At 38.5% G+C, this 18,889-nt stretch overlaps 1 protein-coding gene across 8 annotated transcripts in view; it reads left to right on the top strand.

The window, feature by feature from the left end:
* The window catches only part of LOC138183632 (uncharacterized), a 249,741-nt gene that overhangs the window by 64,788 nt on the left and 166,064 nt on the right, over positions 1 to 18,889 (top strand). For 5 of the 8 annotated variants that reach the window (XR_011174106.1, XR_011174104.1, XR_011174102.1 and 2 more), the window contains exon 3: positions 2,202 to 2,254. Coding sequence is in view for 1 of the 8 variants with exons in the window: in XM_069120861.1 (XP_068976962.1) it covers positions 1,849 to 1,855; positions 2,202 to 2,254 (60 nt within the window). In the remaining 7 variants the exon portion in view is untranslated. Of the gene's footprint in view, positions 1 to 1,784; positions 1,856 to 2,201; positions 2,255 to 18,889 lie in introns of those variants that run through there. The other 3 variants (XR_011174105.1, XR_011174103.1, XM_069120861.1) reach the window with 1 other exon arrangement.

Raw genomic sequence — 18,889 nt, 5'->3', positions numbered from 1 at the left:
GTCTCGTGCGGGAAAAATGTTCTTGTTCGCCTCACTATGGAAATCGATGCGAATCCATCGAGACCTTCTCAAGACGGATGTCTCGAAGTCGCTTGGGGTACGTGTAAGATTCCTCGGATCGAAGCATAAATCATGATTACTCGATCTTCGAGATCATGCAAATTTTATTTCACATCTTTCGATTATTTTAGTCCATGGTGTTTCGAAAAATCCGCGTCAGTGTTTTATCGTTATTTAAAAGTTTCGATACGTTTTATATGCACAAGCTGAATACTTCATTCAGTTGTTGATCCTTTCAAAAACGAATATTTTTTTGTTTACTATATATAGAAATATATAGAAAATGCAGGGGAAAAGTACAAACTTCTATCGCACCAATTCCATCCTGTATTTATCAAATTAAACACCAATTAATTTACAAAGACTTGGAACTTAAAAATTTCCTCTAAACGTAGTCAAAGGTACATGTACATTTACATTTTACATTTACATGTACATGGTACGTTTTGCAATGTACATGTTCATCGTTATGTGTTTCTTGTAGAAACTTATTTACGATATACCGTTCGATCCGATTTCGATGGTTACACGATAATCTAAGAAATCATCACGCGAGGTAGGAATGAAATTTTAAACGCAGCATTAGCAATTTTTCTGTGATTCTGATCATTCATAATTAAATCGAGAGGACGAAGTGCGTCCCTAAATGCCACACCCCTGCTCTCTTAACAGATCTCGCGGAAAGAAAAGCTCGGTCGTCTCGAGTTTTTCCCTACGGCGCGGCGCGGTGCGGCGTCTCGGTCGTCTCGCTTTTCTTCTCGTGGCCCCGTTCCACCGTGTCACCAGCCCGCGTAACTCTCCGTTGTCGAGCGTTGCGAACGAAACGAAAATAAAATGTAAGTGGAAATTTATCGCCCCGGGCGATAGGAGACGTTTCCGTACTTTTAAATATTTTATAAACTTTCTTCTTCTTCGTAGTGGTCGTCTTTTTCTCGTTGGAACCGTAGTACCGGTGGAATCGCACCGGGAAAGCCGTGACGATGGAAATGAGAGGGACAGGAACAAGTGGAACGACTTAGGAACGGAATGAGCTCTCCTCCATCCTCTTGTCGATTTTTTACTTCCTTACTCCAGGGAGCCACGTTATATGCATACTATATATCGTAATGTTATTAAAACTTCTAAACGGCAATGGATTGCCAACCAAGTAACATTTCCCTTTTCCTGTATCCCCTGTTTCGGCCGATGCCGAATTTATTATTTAAACCGCATTTATATTAGGCTACCTTTGATCCGCAAAGTCGACCAACTTCAAACAACCTGTTCAACATTGTGTCGAAGATTGTGAACATCAATGTGTCGAAGAACGATAACGAGAATCACAGAAACCACGGATATTATCCTTCTTAGGCAAAATTTCATTCCCGGCAAATTCTGTTTTAATATTACGATCCTGTACCGAATAATACCGTGGAAATGTTATTGCTTCTAACAATAATTTTCTTATACTTCACATAGTATTGGACAATAATAAAACATTTAACTCTATTTCTTTAATTTCATTCATTTCTGCGGTGAACTTTCATCTATGATAGCCTCGATGTGTTAAGATGGAAATTAAATGCATTAACATACATACGTATTGCATCAACCACTTTGAACGAGAAGACGTTGAACAACAAATGCGTAGTATTCGAAACAGAATAATGGAAATTGATGTCGATCGATTCGTTCGGTCGACCGAAAGTTGTCAAATGTAAACACGTAACTTTCAGTAACGCGATCGACATTTGACGAGAACGACGCATTTCTCGACGCGTGAATCTCAGAACGCAACTGTTCGTAATTATGTCAGGTAAGGAAACTTGTATTTGTATTATTTGTAATTTTATTGAAGTATTATTAAACTATAATTATTTCCAACTAAACTACTCTCTATTTTATTATTAATATTCTGTATTTTATAATTAATTATTTTTACAAATTATCTGTATTAAGTAGTTAAAGTTAAGTTAAAGATAAGATAGAGAGGTATTAATAATTAGCTTCTTATCAGAATCTATTCAATTAAGTTTTCCGCCAGTTTGCTCGAATAATTAACGTTCTGGTGTAATAAATAAATTATATCGCATTTTGTCGTGTTTTATCACTGTTTTGTTTACCGACCTATGAAGCTAACGATCGCATTTTTCGTTCCGCAGGACTTAATTGGCAGTTTCGGGAGTGCAGAATGTTTATCGACGATCATCGAAAGGTAGGATTTCAATTATCAACACCGATTATACCGTGAATTATTATTATTACAAGACGTATTTACATTTTTACGGTTAAAAATGAGGGACTATCTGAACAAGGAAATAATAAATTAGCGAGAAATCTCCATTATGAATTAAAAGCGTAGTAATTAAAGAGACAATCTAAACGCCGGTTCCTGATTAACGCGTTTGATACATTCGAAACGTAGAATCGTATAAAAATGTATGTATGTACATTGTCGAATATCTGGAACGGTCGAATTAAAATAATTTCGTAGAATCAATTTTTAACGAACGAGTTGTATTTAATAGACACTTGATAATTGTTAATATTTGTCATAATATATATGTACATGGTTAAATATATTTTTGCTTCTTCTGAATAAATATAATATTACCTGTATGATATAATTAATTATATGCGCGTTTCCTTGCATGCAGCGTGCATATATTAATATTTATGTCTTTAACATGTATATGGATATTTAAATTGATTTCGTGGAAGATTTTTTGTTATCTTTCATCTTACATCGTACAAGTAAAGCAATGCTTCCTGAAGTCATTTATCGCAATCTGGGTCATTTTGTTATCACGTTCATGTTGAAAACTATAAAGACGTAACGACTCGATCGTAAAGAAACATGGATGCTTGATTTTAAGTATAGTATATATACTTATGCATATAAATATTATTTATTGCCAAATGGTTGATACTGTAACATTAGACCTTTGCAAGTTATTAATCAGATAAATCTATTCGTTTTCAAAGAAATTTGCTTAAAATTCTAATGCATCTTTATTTCTATACAACACCACCTTTTCTCAAAAAAAAATCTAAAGAAGTTTTATCTAAGAAAATGTTTTCGTGTAAGTTGTAAAAAGACGCGATTGTGAAAAATTGTCTATTTTCAAATCGATTTCCTGAAAAATCTATTTTCCTTAATCTACTTACTCTTTTATTAAACGGGCTGTTTCTATCTATTCTATCGATTACTGTTATTACGTTTGAATGCACAAGACTTACACAACAATCCTACTCATCCTTTGTAGTTAGGAGGCTAATAACTCGAACTGTATATTTTGTTAAATATGGAGAGCTTTGGCTTTTATTCGTCAGAGTGCCGACTGCTAAATTGTAAAATTCGTATAAAGCGTGATCCTCAGTATTATACATGGAAGAAAAGTTGCAATGTTCAAAAGCGTGTTCCTGTTCCTCGGCCCAATTTGTATTTCGAAAGCTCGGGCTGGTTCATGTTACTTTTCACTTGAAACGTAAGAACATGTTTACACTGGCGTAATTAATTATGTAATAGAAGGGGAAGCACGGCGGTGGAGCGCGTTTGAATTGTATCTTTTGAGGCGGAAATATTCTTCTCCGTTCAGGAGAGATGTGTTTAATTCATTTTAATTAAACTTATCTTTTAATATCGTACTGTGCGTGCGTGACTTTGTTAATTGAACAGCGATGTATGTAGAGCCGCGTGTAACGTGTACAGTGTGTACGTGTAATAGAAGCATTTCTTTCGAAGGATTTTATGACTGAAACACAATGACGTCTGTTATACATATACGGAATATCGCTCTAGCTATGCTTTATTACTTTAGACAATTGGAAAATTCAGTAAAACCTCAGCACGTATGATCTTATTACGTCTGAATATTTCGCAGGTGATATTTAGTGATCGAGATTGAGATTATTTAGGTGCAAGATTTATTCCACTTTATTAGGCTTCATTGCCAACTTTTAATTTTCCATTTTTATTCAAAGTTTTACTCACATTATAACACAAGAAAATTGCTAGTTTGTAGGCTAAAATGCACCGATTTAGGTTACACCGATGATAAAATGTACGTCATTCGACAATTCGTTAGCTTTATTTTAACGTAACGTTTTACAATAATTAATTATCTTAATGTAGATACCATAGCAATCATCTGTCACGATCACCCACGCCAGGCTAGAATTCGCGTGTCATTCAACATAAATAGGGTTTCCATATCGTCAGTGATATTTGATAGAAAATAAAGAGCGGTATTTTATCGGTTTGGACTAGATAAGGAAATTGCTAGCGTAGGGATTGGATAAAGAGAGGCAACGATGATGGAAAAGGGAATTGAATTTCTTTCTGGCGCATCGATTCCTGGCATACTTGATAATAGGTAAACGACTTGGCGGAATAACTCAGTAAGGGCTTTTGGAAAGTGATGAATATTTGATGCCAACCTATCAGCGCCTTTCAATATGAATATTCGGAAATTGACAGCCTCCCTTGCTCTGTATGTCCCGATCTTGCCGCTTTTTCACCGTACACAGCCAACCCCCGATGAATATTCCTCGGCAACGCGGATCAAGCGGCAAGGGCTGGATAAGTAATAAGTTCCTTTTTATCGCTTTCGCCAACTAATAAGTTCCCTTGTCTCTTCGTGTTCCATCAAACGTCCTGAATTATTAAAATCGACGAGTCTCCTTCGTCACCGTTGATTTCGATACTTGACACTTTCCTTTCAGACGCTCTTCGAACCTTGCACTTTACTCTTCCTATTTCATTATTACATCAAGCAACGATTCGTATAATTTTTAATTCAGAAAATTTTCATTCGTTGAATCTGTTGTTGAAAATGTTAAGTGGCTTATACGTTTATTAGGCGAATTAATTATGTTTCGTTGTGTAGGCTAGTGTCACATCTTTTGAATTTCTAATAACATTCATATTGTGAGTTTAAATAGTTGAAATTATTTCTAAATAGATTAGCTTAAATCATTTTTAAATAATTCTCGAATGTAAGAAGTTGATCGCTGTTAGATTAGGCTTGAACAAAAATATACGAAGGAGAATTAGGCGGTCAATTACTGTTTCGCTTAAGATTTCTCTAGCCTGGCATTACTTCGTTAACTATTAAACAAGCGTTAAAGATAATGAAATCTTTAAAAATACAAGGAAGGAGCTTGTAATTACATTTAGTAACTTCTCTGTGCCGATCGTAACAGCATCACGAGATCATGCACAGCACGGAACGCAACACGACGGAACGCTAAATTATGAGAGTTGGTGTTAACCTCGTAGCATCCTCCCGTACCGCAAGATACGTGTCCTGTAAGGTGAAGGGAACCAGTGGACGGTATAGTCAGATTGCTTTTCGATAAGGAATAATTAAAAATTTTCTCGTTTAAAGTAGCTAATTCCATTTCTGCATCGTGGCAACGCGGGGACGGTTGGAAACCGGAAAAAATAACCGCTAAAATACTTGGTAGATAAAGAAGATAAAGTCACGGGTTTGCTGGTGGTAATTTACATCGGCGTGTGATTCCGGAGTGAGTAGCGGGGAGAAATATTTCAGGATGGCGCGCCACCCTCTCAGATAACGGTAATTAAAAATTACGGGGTAGCGATGTAGATCGTTTCAGGGTAAAATACGAAAGTATTGATCTCCTATTACGAATTATCAACGAGGTCCACAGAATTCTTCTACTATTGTTCGCACAGTTTGTAGAAAATATTTCACGATATTTTGCAAAAAAATATTTCTTCGCGACATTTATGTTATTAATCAATTGGTCGATGTCTTCTTAATTTTCGCTCCTATTCCACTGAAGTTGTAAGACGCACGTTCAGACGATGCCGTAAGAAAATTATTCTTTGCAATCTGTGTTAAATATAGAAAAGTAATGTTATAACTAACGAGGTTTCAAGTTTGGTGTTTTGCGATCGATTTAAAGTTTCGGTCAGCCTAGAACTCGAACAAGGATCATAAATCGCCGGAGTGGAGACTAATGTAGTGGTAATAGAGTATAAATGGGGGTCATGACCCGAGGTCAGCCTGTCTTACACCCCTAAACTGTCGTTCGCCACCTTCGCCCTCGTGCAAGCACCGGCCGAGACCTTAAACTCGCATAACACCCGCCTACCACTATTATTTCGAAATGACTTACCAGCATTTCTTGACCGGCCTGATTCCGGTATCCGTTTATGGATCTGTTCCGTGCAGATACGCTTCGGTTTGCAAACGTTTTCGATTGCTTTCGCCACGGACTAATTAACATCTCAAGGACTGATCGAGTGAAAATGATCAGTTCACAAATTGACACATATCATTTTCATAAATATAGTGAAACTGCTTAGAATTTCTACTTTTAACTTATTTTCACTCGCTATCTTCTACTATCACTCTAATTTAGTTTTACTTTAATTTTTAGATTTAAAATAATCGATATAGCGAATTATTTTCAGCACAGAAAATCTTTTCTCTGGTAATTTGTCTTTTTTAAAGCAAAAGAAAAATTGTAAATTGTATCATAGTCACAGTTCGTTACATACGTGTTACATGCTATACGTTAACCCTTTGCACTCCTATGTCGAATGTGACTCGATATCAGTTTTTATCTCAGGAGCTCATTTGTCGAGTCCCACTCGAAATTCTTTCAGTCCCACCTTTTTTTGTAATTGCATCTTGGAAATTGTTTTAAGATATATCATACACTTAAAAATTACAAAATACAGCAATAGTGTGAATGAAAATGTTATTTAAGTGAATTTGTTTCTTCCTTTATTTATTTAAACTGTCTTATTTTTTAGTTAAAGCAAATTTTAAATAAAAGACTTAAAAGCGTTGGCAGTTGCTGGTAACGAAATTGAAATAAAATTCGGAGTGCAAAGGGTTAATATTCGAAAGAAATTACATTTGTATGGAAACGAAACAAAATATCCAATTTAAACTACAGAATCACGATTTTAATTACTCAAATTAGATATAGATACGAATAACTTATTATGTGGTATTACGTGTCGGCTTTACAGATTATCTAATTGTATGTTTAGCCTTTCATTGAATACGATTCCATGGTGGGCATTATTATTAAATATACACGGTTTCCGTAAGGAAAATTCATTCAGTAAAAAAATTCATTTTGCTAAGGAACCTCTTTCGAAACGGAAACGTAACTTGTTATTGAGATTCCAGCATCCATAATGCAATGAAAGAACATTTTAACAACGATGATTGAAACAGGCTGGTTTTATTGGGACATCCACCGCGTGCATTCAAAATTGCAATGAATGAAATAACATTTTTAGACATCTATGCGCAAGTAGCAAACATGAATGCGTGATGCATCTCATAGGAGTCGTACATATTCATTGCACGTTGAAAGTGTTCTTCCTTTTTCATTCAGAAAGTGTATGAGGACTGCGTGTTGATCGTGAAACGGAAGTCTTGCAGCTTCGGTGAAAAAAACAGTAATTAGATGCGTATAATGACACGAAATATTGCAATCGTAAAATAATACGATCCTATAGAATTTTCTAAGCAATCTTCGTCGTATTTGAATAATTTATAAAAAGGAAGTCAAGATTTGTATCTGAAAAATTTTCGAATCATCTATTACGTGGAATGGAACACGTTGAATTTGAGGTGAACACGATATGTTGATAATGAATTCTGAGCACGCTGTGCAGTGCTGCCACCTTGTTCACCTATATCGAACCAAAGCACTGGGAACAATACCTTTTCTTTGCACTTCTCGCACATTTATTCCGAAATATGTGCAACTATTTAATTTTAATCTCTTTTTGGAAAATACTAATTAAATATTTTTGAAGAATAAATTGGAAACAAGATTTTAGTAAGTTACTTGAAATTGAAAGCGAAAGATACGAAATTTAGCTTTGTTTCTGTAACGTTTTTCTGTGATCCATCTATAACTGTGTAGTAAAAATCAGATCGATAGAGTAAACAATATCGAGCAAACAATACTGTTATATATCGTCTGAAAATCTTGTACAAAGTACCTGCTTAGACGCCATGCATCTATCATCAATGAAAATCAACATTAATTTTGCTAAATGCATTCGCTAATTTTTCTAAAGAAGAAAAGAGAAAGGGAGGAAATTTGAATTCAGTCACTCGGGTATGAAAACTTTTGCGCTTCTACCATCAAATTATCTACACGGTTAATCTGACTGAGAACAAACTACTTTCCTCTTATCTAAAACAGAGAATACTATGCAACGTTCTAGCGAAACACTCGATCAATCCGCGGTCTGATTTTTCAAAGTTCTCCTCCAATTACAGAGCAGTCACGGTCGGTGCATTCCGATGGCGGAACTCTTTTGCCGAAAGTTGTTTCAAAGTTCACGAGACAATGGACGCGCGTATATCCCACCCGGTCATTTCTCTCTCTGATGGTAGATAGACCGTACGAGAGGGAAAGGCGTCTATGTGTCGAGTGTACACCTAGTGCTGACCAATGTTCGTCCGAAGATACGGTTGACGGGTCCGGTAGCGTGGTAGCCTTCACGTCACCTCCACTTCAACGTTTTCCCACACCCTTTCTCACGAGTCGCATTCAATTTCACCGCCTTCGTCTACGTCCTGACCCAGCCAGAACAATCGCTGAACCTATTCGTAACTTGGAACAAATGAAAACTTCCTAGGGGTTCGAACACTTGTGTAAAACGTGATGAAACGTTGCTTGGAAAGTTAGCGCGAAAATATCCTACGGTGTAGATACGGCGCATGAAATTTTATTTGACCATAGGTGGACCACGAACGAGTCGACAAAAATTATACTTTCGCTGTCAAGTGGAATTATTCGCAAATTCCCGAGGTAAAAACAAGAGGTAAATTTGCTGTTCGATGATTGTTTTTTAAAATATAAAACTGCTTAGAAAGAGATACGGCAAAGAGGAGCTGTTAGTGTTCCAGTGTTAAGAACTATAACGCTGAAACAGATTGGCAAGCGAGTAACTCAATTAATTCGTGTCTTCATGAAAATTTCTCCTCGTGTTTCTTTAGATCATTTGATGTTGCAGTTGTTTCAATGTTAGTGGATTGATTCGTGTGTGGCACAGTATACGAATAAAAGTTAGACGAGAATGTTATACGAATATGAAAATATTTGCAGAGAAGTGAAATTGTTCGAAAATGTTCAACATGCATACGGATAATTCCTTAACTATTAAATGAAGAAATAAACGGATTGTTCCATTAGATGAAAATCGAAAAGTCTCTATGACAAAACGAAAAGCAATCTGGCACAGTTGGAAATGATCGAACTAACGACAGATAAAAAATTGAGGATGGTATAAAGGGGAAGAAGTTTTCCAACCCTTTTTCCATGGTAGCCAGGGAAGATCGATATCGAACTTTATTTGACGTTTTTATTTGCATTAGTTCCCCGTTGAAAAGTCGTCGCGAAAGAATCGGGCAAGACAACTAGACCTTTGTGAAAATAATTACATGGCGCTCGGCGATGGCAACCCTTCCCTTTACTTTTCTTTATCTTAATGAAAGTCCATAAATAACGAACCTAATGCCTCGGAAATGGTCGCTAAGGGGAAACAAAAAACCACAGCATATCGGATCATGGAGGGTTACTTTTAATTATTAATTCTTTTGAAAAACGGCCGTTTTTGAAACCTCCGGGCTAGAGATTTAAATTTCCATTAAAATTTCTATCTAGAGGAAACTACTGACTCGTATGTTTCGCTTATTGAATGATACCGAGCTGTGTACGCGAGATACTGATAAAGAATTTGACATAATCGAATCGGAGTAAGGATAGAGAAATATTATAGAAAACGTCGAATAAAATTATAAATTATTTCTTTCGATGGTCAAGTAAAATAATTCAGCGAAAAATCGTACTTATTATTAAAATAAACCAAGACATAATTATTTCAAAATAATATCTAGCCAAACAGGTATCGTTTGAACGATTATTTCTCAAATATTTTAAATAGTGCCCCGACAAAATTCATTTGAAGCACGACAAAATTTTAATTTTAAAGTAGCGCGTCGCCAAAGTGTTAGGAGACACGTGTAGCGGTTGAATCAAGGATTACGAGAACCATTATCTGACGAAAAATAAACGCGGTTCGGTAAAGTGGGGGCTTTGGGAAAAAGAGTTGATGCGCAATAAAAGGAAGCCTCTTACATCTGTAAAAGAGCTAATATTTCATTGACAAGAATCTTATTGGAGGGATAATGGCCGCTCTTTTCTCGGAGAAAACAGCCCCTGCGTGTATCTACCCCTTCCTGATTAAGGATCAGCCTTAAAAAATAATTATTTTTAATTTGTGACCACGATAACGCTGTTATTGTTCTACCCCGTACGAACTCGTCCGATCTACGGGGGTGATAAAAACGTTCATGGAAATTGATCCTCGTGCTTCTCGCTCATCTCATTATTTTCGATACCGTTTCTCGTGATTGGTCGACATTCTCTTCTGAAATTCTGCGGCACCTTGTACGGACGTGATTTCTCCGAGTTTCCATTCGCCCAACGTGTGTGTAACTCTTATCTTAAATGCCCAAGCGCTTCTGGCAAGAACGTTTTCTTAATAAATTTTTATGCAAAACGCTCCTAACAAATTCATTGAATTTTATGGTCTGTTAAGCTTATCAGAATTTCGCCTTGATAACAGATTGAATTTTACACGCGCGAACGTGACCCACAAATTTCAGATTGCATGTCTCGTGACTCTGTTTACCATAACTTTTTAGCTTACTGTTTTTTTTCTCCTTGTTTATAAGCATTCGCTAATTAGTAGATTGCATCTGATACGGATAGTCGAGCGGCGAGAACGTATGTATAGATATTGTTGAAGGGGACGAGGCTCGAAATGGGAAAAAGAGATCCTACAGGGGGAAAGACGATAGGCTGAACTACGAGCCCCTCTCGCTGGCATAGCTAAATATAACGGGAGAGTCGTTTGCCTGCCTAGAAAGCGACACCCCTCGACAATACACTCCACAATAGCACGTAGGTTGCTATTAACTTTTTAAGTACTATAAATGTGTAAGCAGATCGTTTCTTATGAAAGAAAATCGCGCATTCGTAATTGTTGCATTCTTCGATGAACAAACTGTTGCTTATGCAAACTCGTATTTTTATTAACGTAAAGAAACGTGCAAGAAATTTGTTTCGGTGTGTTCGAATGTGATTCATCGAATCTAAGTCGGAGGCCAAAGTACTAAATTTCCAAGTACCAATCTTCCTTCATAAAAATTGCCTTGTTCTAGATCGACACAGATATACTAATGAAAATAATAAAAAAGAAGGTCGTAGATTCGAAAGAATTGAACTCGTCGACACGCAGCATCGAACTCGAACGCCGACAAAGCGTTAGGTCGGTCAAACGTCGGTGGAAGTTGCTTCTTAGAGGCGAGCCGACGGAAACGGGTGAGGGATGGTCGATAAAGAGAAAGCTAATAACGAACGAGGGGGAAGAGAGAAGGGTGGTAAAGCTCGAAGGCGATACTCGAGGCAGAGAGCGCGCGAGCCGCTATCGCGCTATTGAAACGGCAAGTGAAATATACGAAATAAATCTTGCAAGACCCCATTCAGCAGAGACAATGCAGTGTCCAGTCTATGGACGCTGGCGAGGGTAGGTAGAGCGTATTGTGCGACGTTAGGTGGGCAAAGGGGGTGGTGCCGGTCGACGAACGAGAAACGCCAACTCGAACCGGTCTCCCTCGAGCCTGTGCTCCCCGGTATTTCGTCTTTCCTTCTCTGACTTCTCCGTTGTCCCTCTGTCCCCGGCTCTCCTCTTACCATCTTTCTTCCGCCGAGCGTTCTCTATTTTGGCTCAACCACCACCACCACCACCACCACCATCGCGTTCACCACGTCCACATCAACCAGCAATGCCACCCTATTTCACCCTCTTGGACTTCTCCGCGACTCTCCTGGCCCCTCTACGCGCGACCTCTGCTCCTCTCTCTTTCTCGTGTCCACTGCCGATGTCCATCTTCTCCCCCTTTCTCTCTTTTCTTCTTTCCGTCTGTTTCGCTTCGATTCATGAAACAGTTCCGCGAGTCGGTGTCGCTGGGTAAATACCAACGGCGTGCGGGAGATCTTTGCATGGGGTGGTCGTAAAGAATGGTCGTATTCAAAGTCCGGCACCACTTCTGTTCCACCCTTCCAGTTTGCCCCCGCTTCACGACTCTCGCCCCCTTGTTCGCGTCCAGCTCCTCGTTGCGACCACAGTGCAAAGTTTCTGAAGCGAGACAACCCGCAATATAATGCCACCCTTGAAACCAACACTAGGCAGACTCACACCTAACTCTCCCTCTCTCTCGCTCTCTCTTCCTTTTCTACCACGATCCTTCTGTTCCACGATGTACCCCTTTTCGGTTTTTACACCGCGCTCTGTTTTCCCCGTGACGTTCGCGATTGTGTTTTCGCTTCTCTTATTAGCAGAAAACATAGCAGAAATTGTCGCGCTCTTGTGGGTATTCTTCGGTAAACTTTGTCCGGACATCTTTAAATTATGCGCAAGATAATCGGACAATCTTGTTTCATTGCTGACGAGATTACCCTACTGTAGCTAGGAAATAATCGAACTGTGTTCCATACGAAGGCTATCGGCTTATTGAAAGGCTATCGGTTTTGAAGTATTAGATTCTTCGTTCTGTTTCAGAGCGTGTTGTGTGTTAAGTAGATGCTAACAAATTGCTTTATCGATTGTCATGAATAATGCAGCTATTAAGTAGTTCTTAGCTGATAAGCACATGCTACTATTATTGCGCTCATCGAATCTGTCGTCCCATAACATCGTTTCTTTTAAAATCGCAAAAGGCGTTGATGAATCGTAGATACTATATTTTAATTATTATTATTATCAATATTATAAATATCGTTTATGAAAAGACCATTCGTTAGGTTCTCTTCAGGATATAGTTTGTTCTCGCTTATTTTAGCGTTGCTATATTATGCTTCTCTTCGGACTACTTTTCTTCCTCATTTCTTTTTCGGTATATCGTTCTTCTTAATCAAGTATAATGCTCTGTTGCGTACGTGTGGTATGACTTCACCACATTGAATGATTTTGCCGGAGCATTAGGATTTGGAAACAGGCCGACGAGATATTCTAAGCTGTCGTTTCTAATCCTTATCAGAAGACCTTAGTGATCTTGTGCGTTTGATAACGACACTACTCGGCGGACTCTCGTGCCGGTTAATATTGATTTACGCGCAAGGTCCGGAAGCCTAATCCGCGTGGGCCATAAACAGATCAAGTCCAGACTAAATCCGGCGCAAATTGTTACTAATTCGCATCTTAATAATGACCGCGTCAGAGGCGTCACCGTATCTCAGAACGTGGCAAATTAGCCACGATGACAAATGACATTCGGCGTACACGTGTGACCATACTAGCCCTCACCTCGAGCCGCTTCGTACGAGCACGTTTGCCAGTCGCTGATGCGTGTACGCACGTGGGAATACGCGCGCGCGAGCAAGCGAACGTAGCAGTCAACTTGGTTTGCAGTGGTATAGGAGGCTTGATACGTACGAATCCTGGACATACCGCAGTTGAGCTAGCGATAGGGCTGCCTATTCAACATGTGCAACCGTCAACGTGTATAGATACAATCAATCAAATCAATTAATGATTCGATCGTCCGATCGCACCGTAACAAGTGTGCTTTGTTGTAGTCGCTATGTGGCAGGTTCTTAGAGAAGATTTAGAAGGCATATAGATGTTTTATGATCGGTTCGTTATAGTATTTTAACTGTTGTCCAGATTGTTTTTGATCTTTTGGTAAAAAAAAAAAAAAAAATAATTTGACGCGTAAGTTTATTCTGAGTTGCATCTTCTTTATTATAAAGTCTAAAAGAAAGTAGTAGCTGACATTTCATTTTTTCGAGAAGATTTGTATTTATGAAATTGAAATATGTTTAGTAAAGAAGAATCGTACGATAAAAAGGGTTTGAAAAGTATGTTAGTTAGTAATGGAAGTAGTGAACAGATCCAAATGACATATCAACGATTTGAGAAGAATTATTTTCTCCGAGATAATTAGAAGCATAAGTTGCAAGTTTTAAATCTTGAACAGATTTCGTTGACTTTCTGCTTAAAATAATGATCGATCAAATTTTGCCGATTTGTAAAGTGTAAAACAAGCTTACTATTAATGCTACACTGCTAAATGATTCAATAGCAAACATCGTAGGTATAATATTCTTGATCTATCGTAACAATAAATTGCATCATTCAGTACCAAATTCAAATCTCTCCTTCGAGATCGCTTATCCAATTATGTGCACAATTCTTAGATGAGTCGGTAGAGCGAAATAAGACGAAGGGAATCGCGAAGATCGTTGTAGGGTAGTCTTTATTCGACTGTAGCCACAAATCGTGAACGATACGTAGGTACGTAGCCACGATTAAACGGGATTTCAGCGTCAGTGTAATAGACGGAAAGCTTGAACGGTCTAGTAGCTCGTATTCGCCGTTTCCCCGGCCGCCGGTGCTGTGATATCGAATGTCACTCGCAGGATCCGTCATTTCATTCGGACCGATTCGACCGCACGTCATTGCGGTAAGATCTCCGCCTATCCCTCCCCCGGTTGCACTTGATTTTCTGTCCAGGCGCTTCATCGAAATTCCCTTGAATTTCCCCAGACCACAGCCAGAGGATAGGGGTAATTCTGAAGTCACGCCAGCCGATCGAAGTGATAGCGTTAGCAGCATGGGTGGTTTAGTTTCGCGCCGAATCAAATAATTTTGTATTTCTAGACATTTTTTTTTCGCTTTAAATAAAACAATTACGAAGAAATACGCAGATACGTCGAGATCCTATTCTGAGAGTCGTTGGACTGTTCTTTTAATTTTCTTCCTTTTGCAAAGAGGAATAATAGTTGTATTTAGTTTGGCATATCGAGCAATGTCTGCCGACTCCTTATAAGGTACGATCTAGTAAGATCTGCTATCTTCAAGCATATAGTATTCTAGATTTGTAATTGTTCTTATTAATATGATGGAATATATACATTTAAAGAAGTAGTTAGGTGCACTATATTTCTTGAGCATTTTTGATACATCGTATATAGCCGTGAAAATAAATGAACAAAAATTCACATTGTTTATAAAGTAGTCTGACGATTCTAGGAATACGCGACTTAACGAGCAACAACGATAAACCCATTAATTATCGTCAGCGCTCAGTTGTCACTACTAAAATCGATACATATTCGCTGAAGTAACCAACAATCTACTTTACGTTTTAAAAAAGGGAACATTTGCAAGGGAAAAAAGAAAATTTCGTCGTTAAGATTATAACCAGCGAATTAATTTTCTTTTTCAACAGAACCTGTCATAATATTCCACGGTCCAACAGTCGTGGAATGTAGGATGAACTCGTAGAACTCTATTAAGCAGCGTTTATTTTAAAATTCCTTGGGCACGGTTAACGTGATGATCTCTGCGCCCATTAGCAGATGTTACATCAGGGTTACGAATCGGGCAGAACACGGAGCACGAAGTGGCCTCGGTACGATGTGCACTGTGGGTCGTAGAACGAGACCTATCTGTGCAGATGCATTGTCTATAGCCCCTTGTCCTGGAGGGTAGTATTGTGTGACGTCATCATTTGCATACGACGCACCGTTCTGCCTGTTTCCACTCCGCAACCCAACCACCCACTTCTGCGACCTGGCTTTCGTCCTCTGCCTAGCCAGCGCTCTCTCCATCCTGACCCCCTGCTCGTCTCACCCTGGGATCGCCAGCTACCTAGCCAGCATCACCTACGTCCCATTCCCGTTCCGTCTATGTCCCGTATCTATCTAATTATTGTCGCGGACCCCGGCTGCTCCAGTCGCCGTGATATACCGCATGCTAATAAGCGGCTAAAGACCGGAGACCATGCCGGCTCTGCCCATAAATCTTGACGACCGATTCTGCGTTCTGAAACGTCCAGCGTCGCCGTCTTGATAGCTCTTTGGAAAGGAGCTACGCGTTTAAAACGGGGCATAGAAACGTATCGGGGATTGATATCGATTCATGTTAGACGAGCAAAGTTTCAGAGCGCTGTATTTGTGCGGTATTTAGCATGACAATTTAGTAGCATAATTGTGTAAGCACATTTATTCGTAAAAAGTGTGAAGCCTTTAGCGAGATAGGAGACTTGTAAAATAGTAAGTACACAGTTTAGTATATAGGCTTGTGACACGTTTATTGTTTGATCAGTTTGAATGTTTTGGTCATTGGATTTGTAGATTATTTTGTTAATTGATGGTTTGGTGAATCGATGATCGTAAATTGTATAATGCTGAAATTAAAGATAGTAAAGACAGATGAATGGTAGTTGGCCTGGTGTTTGTGCAAATGTGGATACGATATGATTTATTTCTAATAGACTAGAATACGTAAAAGATAAGAAGTGTACTAAGATATCATATCCGGAAGATTGACGACTCGAATGACGAATTAATTTCTACGGTTAATAAGTGAAAACTGCAATATCGCGCGACCAAAGTTGCTTTCTAAGAGAAATTTGCAGAACTTTATTTATAAAGAAATAATATTCTGTAATATTAAATAAATTCTATTTATTATCAAATTCATTCTCATTATGTAAGGGAATTTATTTAAAAAATAACTCGTAGAATTGTGAATTTTAAATCATTACGATAATCATCAGACGACATAATATTGGTAGTTCTTCGTATGTCGATCGTGTTTTTCATGACGTTGCGCTTCGTTCTGACGTTTCCTGAACATTCAGGCTCGCTTCCTCAGGCCAGACCCCTGAAATTCAATTATATGATATCAGTTTGATCGCACAAAAGAGAATCCAGTTAAGGGTTGGAAGCCAGAGTGGGAAAAAAATGGGTCGATAGTCCGATCGAGATCGGATAAACCCGCGACAGTAAATGCATCTAGCCATCGCGATTCGCCCCTGTTTCAATGCGGGTTCATCCCTCTCTCGGAGCATAGCTTGCACCATGGTGTGTTTCGGCCGGTCGACCCTTGTGCGTGATGCAACACTGACCACACATCAATTCACTGCAAATGGACATCAATACTGGTAATTAATACATCGCGCCTCTCGCTCTCCCTTTTCCACCCCCGATTCTACGTACCGGCCTGCTGTTCTGCCACTCACCCCGCCGCGATACCACTTGCACGCTCATCGAAACGCGCGGGATTTTAGCTCTGAATTTGCATGTAAGTGATATCCCTGTTAGCGGATCGGATTGACAGCTCTTCTGCCGCGCTGCAGGGTGTTGGCAAGTCGGCTAAGGGGTACGAGTGCAAGCACTCCGTCAACCGAAACGGAGAGCTGTCGATGTTCGCGTATGGGATACGAATCGAAAGAGTTCGCGTTATCTGATTTAATTTTTGATAGTCCACTTTCGTTTTGTGCTTTTCTCATTGGAATCCGATTAGATGGGATTTCGTTGTTTTACTTAGTATTGAGTTGCTCGAAAGAATTATTCAATGCCAAATGATTAAAGAATTTTGAGGGAAATATTTACAGTGACTGATAGAAATATTGCGTGAAATTGTACAATTTTGTAGGAATAATTAGTCGTCTGTATAATTAGCTTATTACGCATTGATCCACAAAGATGACTACGATTGTTCACACATTCGTAGAGAAGGTACTAATTAATCTTCCTCGATATTATAAAATTTATCGACCGGAGATTTTGTACATTAAGAGTACTTATTTTATACTAAGCAACAGAGTAACAGATAATTTTGTCAAATTATTTATGTACATGAAATATTAGATTATTTTTATTCACAACATAGCACGTTATTACCTTTACCGATTATTTAATAACTAATATTAGTAATGAAATACTACATTTCGAGCTTCCATTGTATATACATTTCCATTTCTAATTGTATAAATCAAAGATATGTCGTTGTTTTTGCTCGAGCAGAAAATAAATATCCAAATCAGAGATTTTAAACTCTGTATTGTACCATCTAAACTCTCGAAACTCGCGAACGTGTGTGAGATAATCCTATTCATGGACATCCTATATTCTATCAAGGATTCGCAAATGTTGCAATTTACGTGAGGAGATATCAGCAATTTGCAGGTGTACATATTCATTATGTCGATGGAAAAGTAATGACTGGGGTAGAGGAGAGAGGAGATGATCGACAGACTGCCGGAAAATCGGCTTTAACAGGTCCGGGGTCTTATACATTTGAGTTCCACGATGAAAAGTCGTTCGGGCTGGCGGGGTTGGCCGGTTCGCATTTAGGAAATTACTGTATGCCGTGGGAGACAATTCCATCGTTCGCGGGCGTCGCAAAAAGGTCCGCGAAAATTCAACCGTCGCAATCTATTTGAGTAATGCGATTTAACCTGGCAGGGAAAATGAACGTGGCCAAGGCCACGAACCTTCTTTCTCTGTATGCTGGAAGATCACGTGCGATTTATATAAAAGGCAATTTAAAAAAAAATGGTATGATGATGTTTCGTGTAACAAACCGATGTTTCCATCGTTACTGTAAATGCTAATTTATTATGTGCGGTTTGCATCGTACGGTTTGGTTTTCTTTCTAGTGTTTTAACTTTCTGTTAGGTTTGGAAATGACAAAATTGGCAATGCTTCGATATGTTGTAATAATTATTTTGTAGTTTGCTTTCATATGGTGAACTTTACAATTTATATATTTTTATAGATAGGATTGAAGAAGTAGAACCTAAGCAGAAATTTATTTTACTATACTATACTTTTTCATGTTACGCGCGTTCTGCGTACTTGTGCAGCTTTAAATCTCCTATAAATGAATAAAAATCTCTGATCTGTTTGGTATAATCTGTCTAGTAGTCGAGGTCAAGTTTCTCACAAATTTTCATAACAATGTCTGAAGTGTAAAATCGTC

This window comes from Bombus flavifrons, chromosome 9 (assembly GCF_040668555.2).
Source record: "Bombus flavifrons isolate JBK064 chromosome 9, iyBomFlav1_principal, whole genome shotgun sequence".
NCBI lineage: Eukaryota > Metazoa > Arthropoda > Insecta > Hymenoptera > Apidae > Bombus > Bombus flavifrons.
The sequence above is the reverse complement of the archived record's forward strand: the minus strand, read 5'-3'. Positions and strand labels throughout refer to the sequence as shown.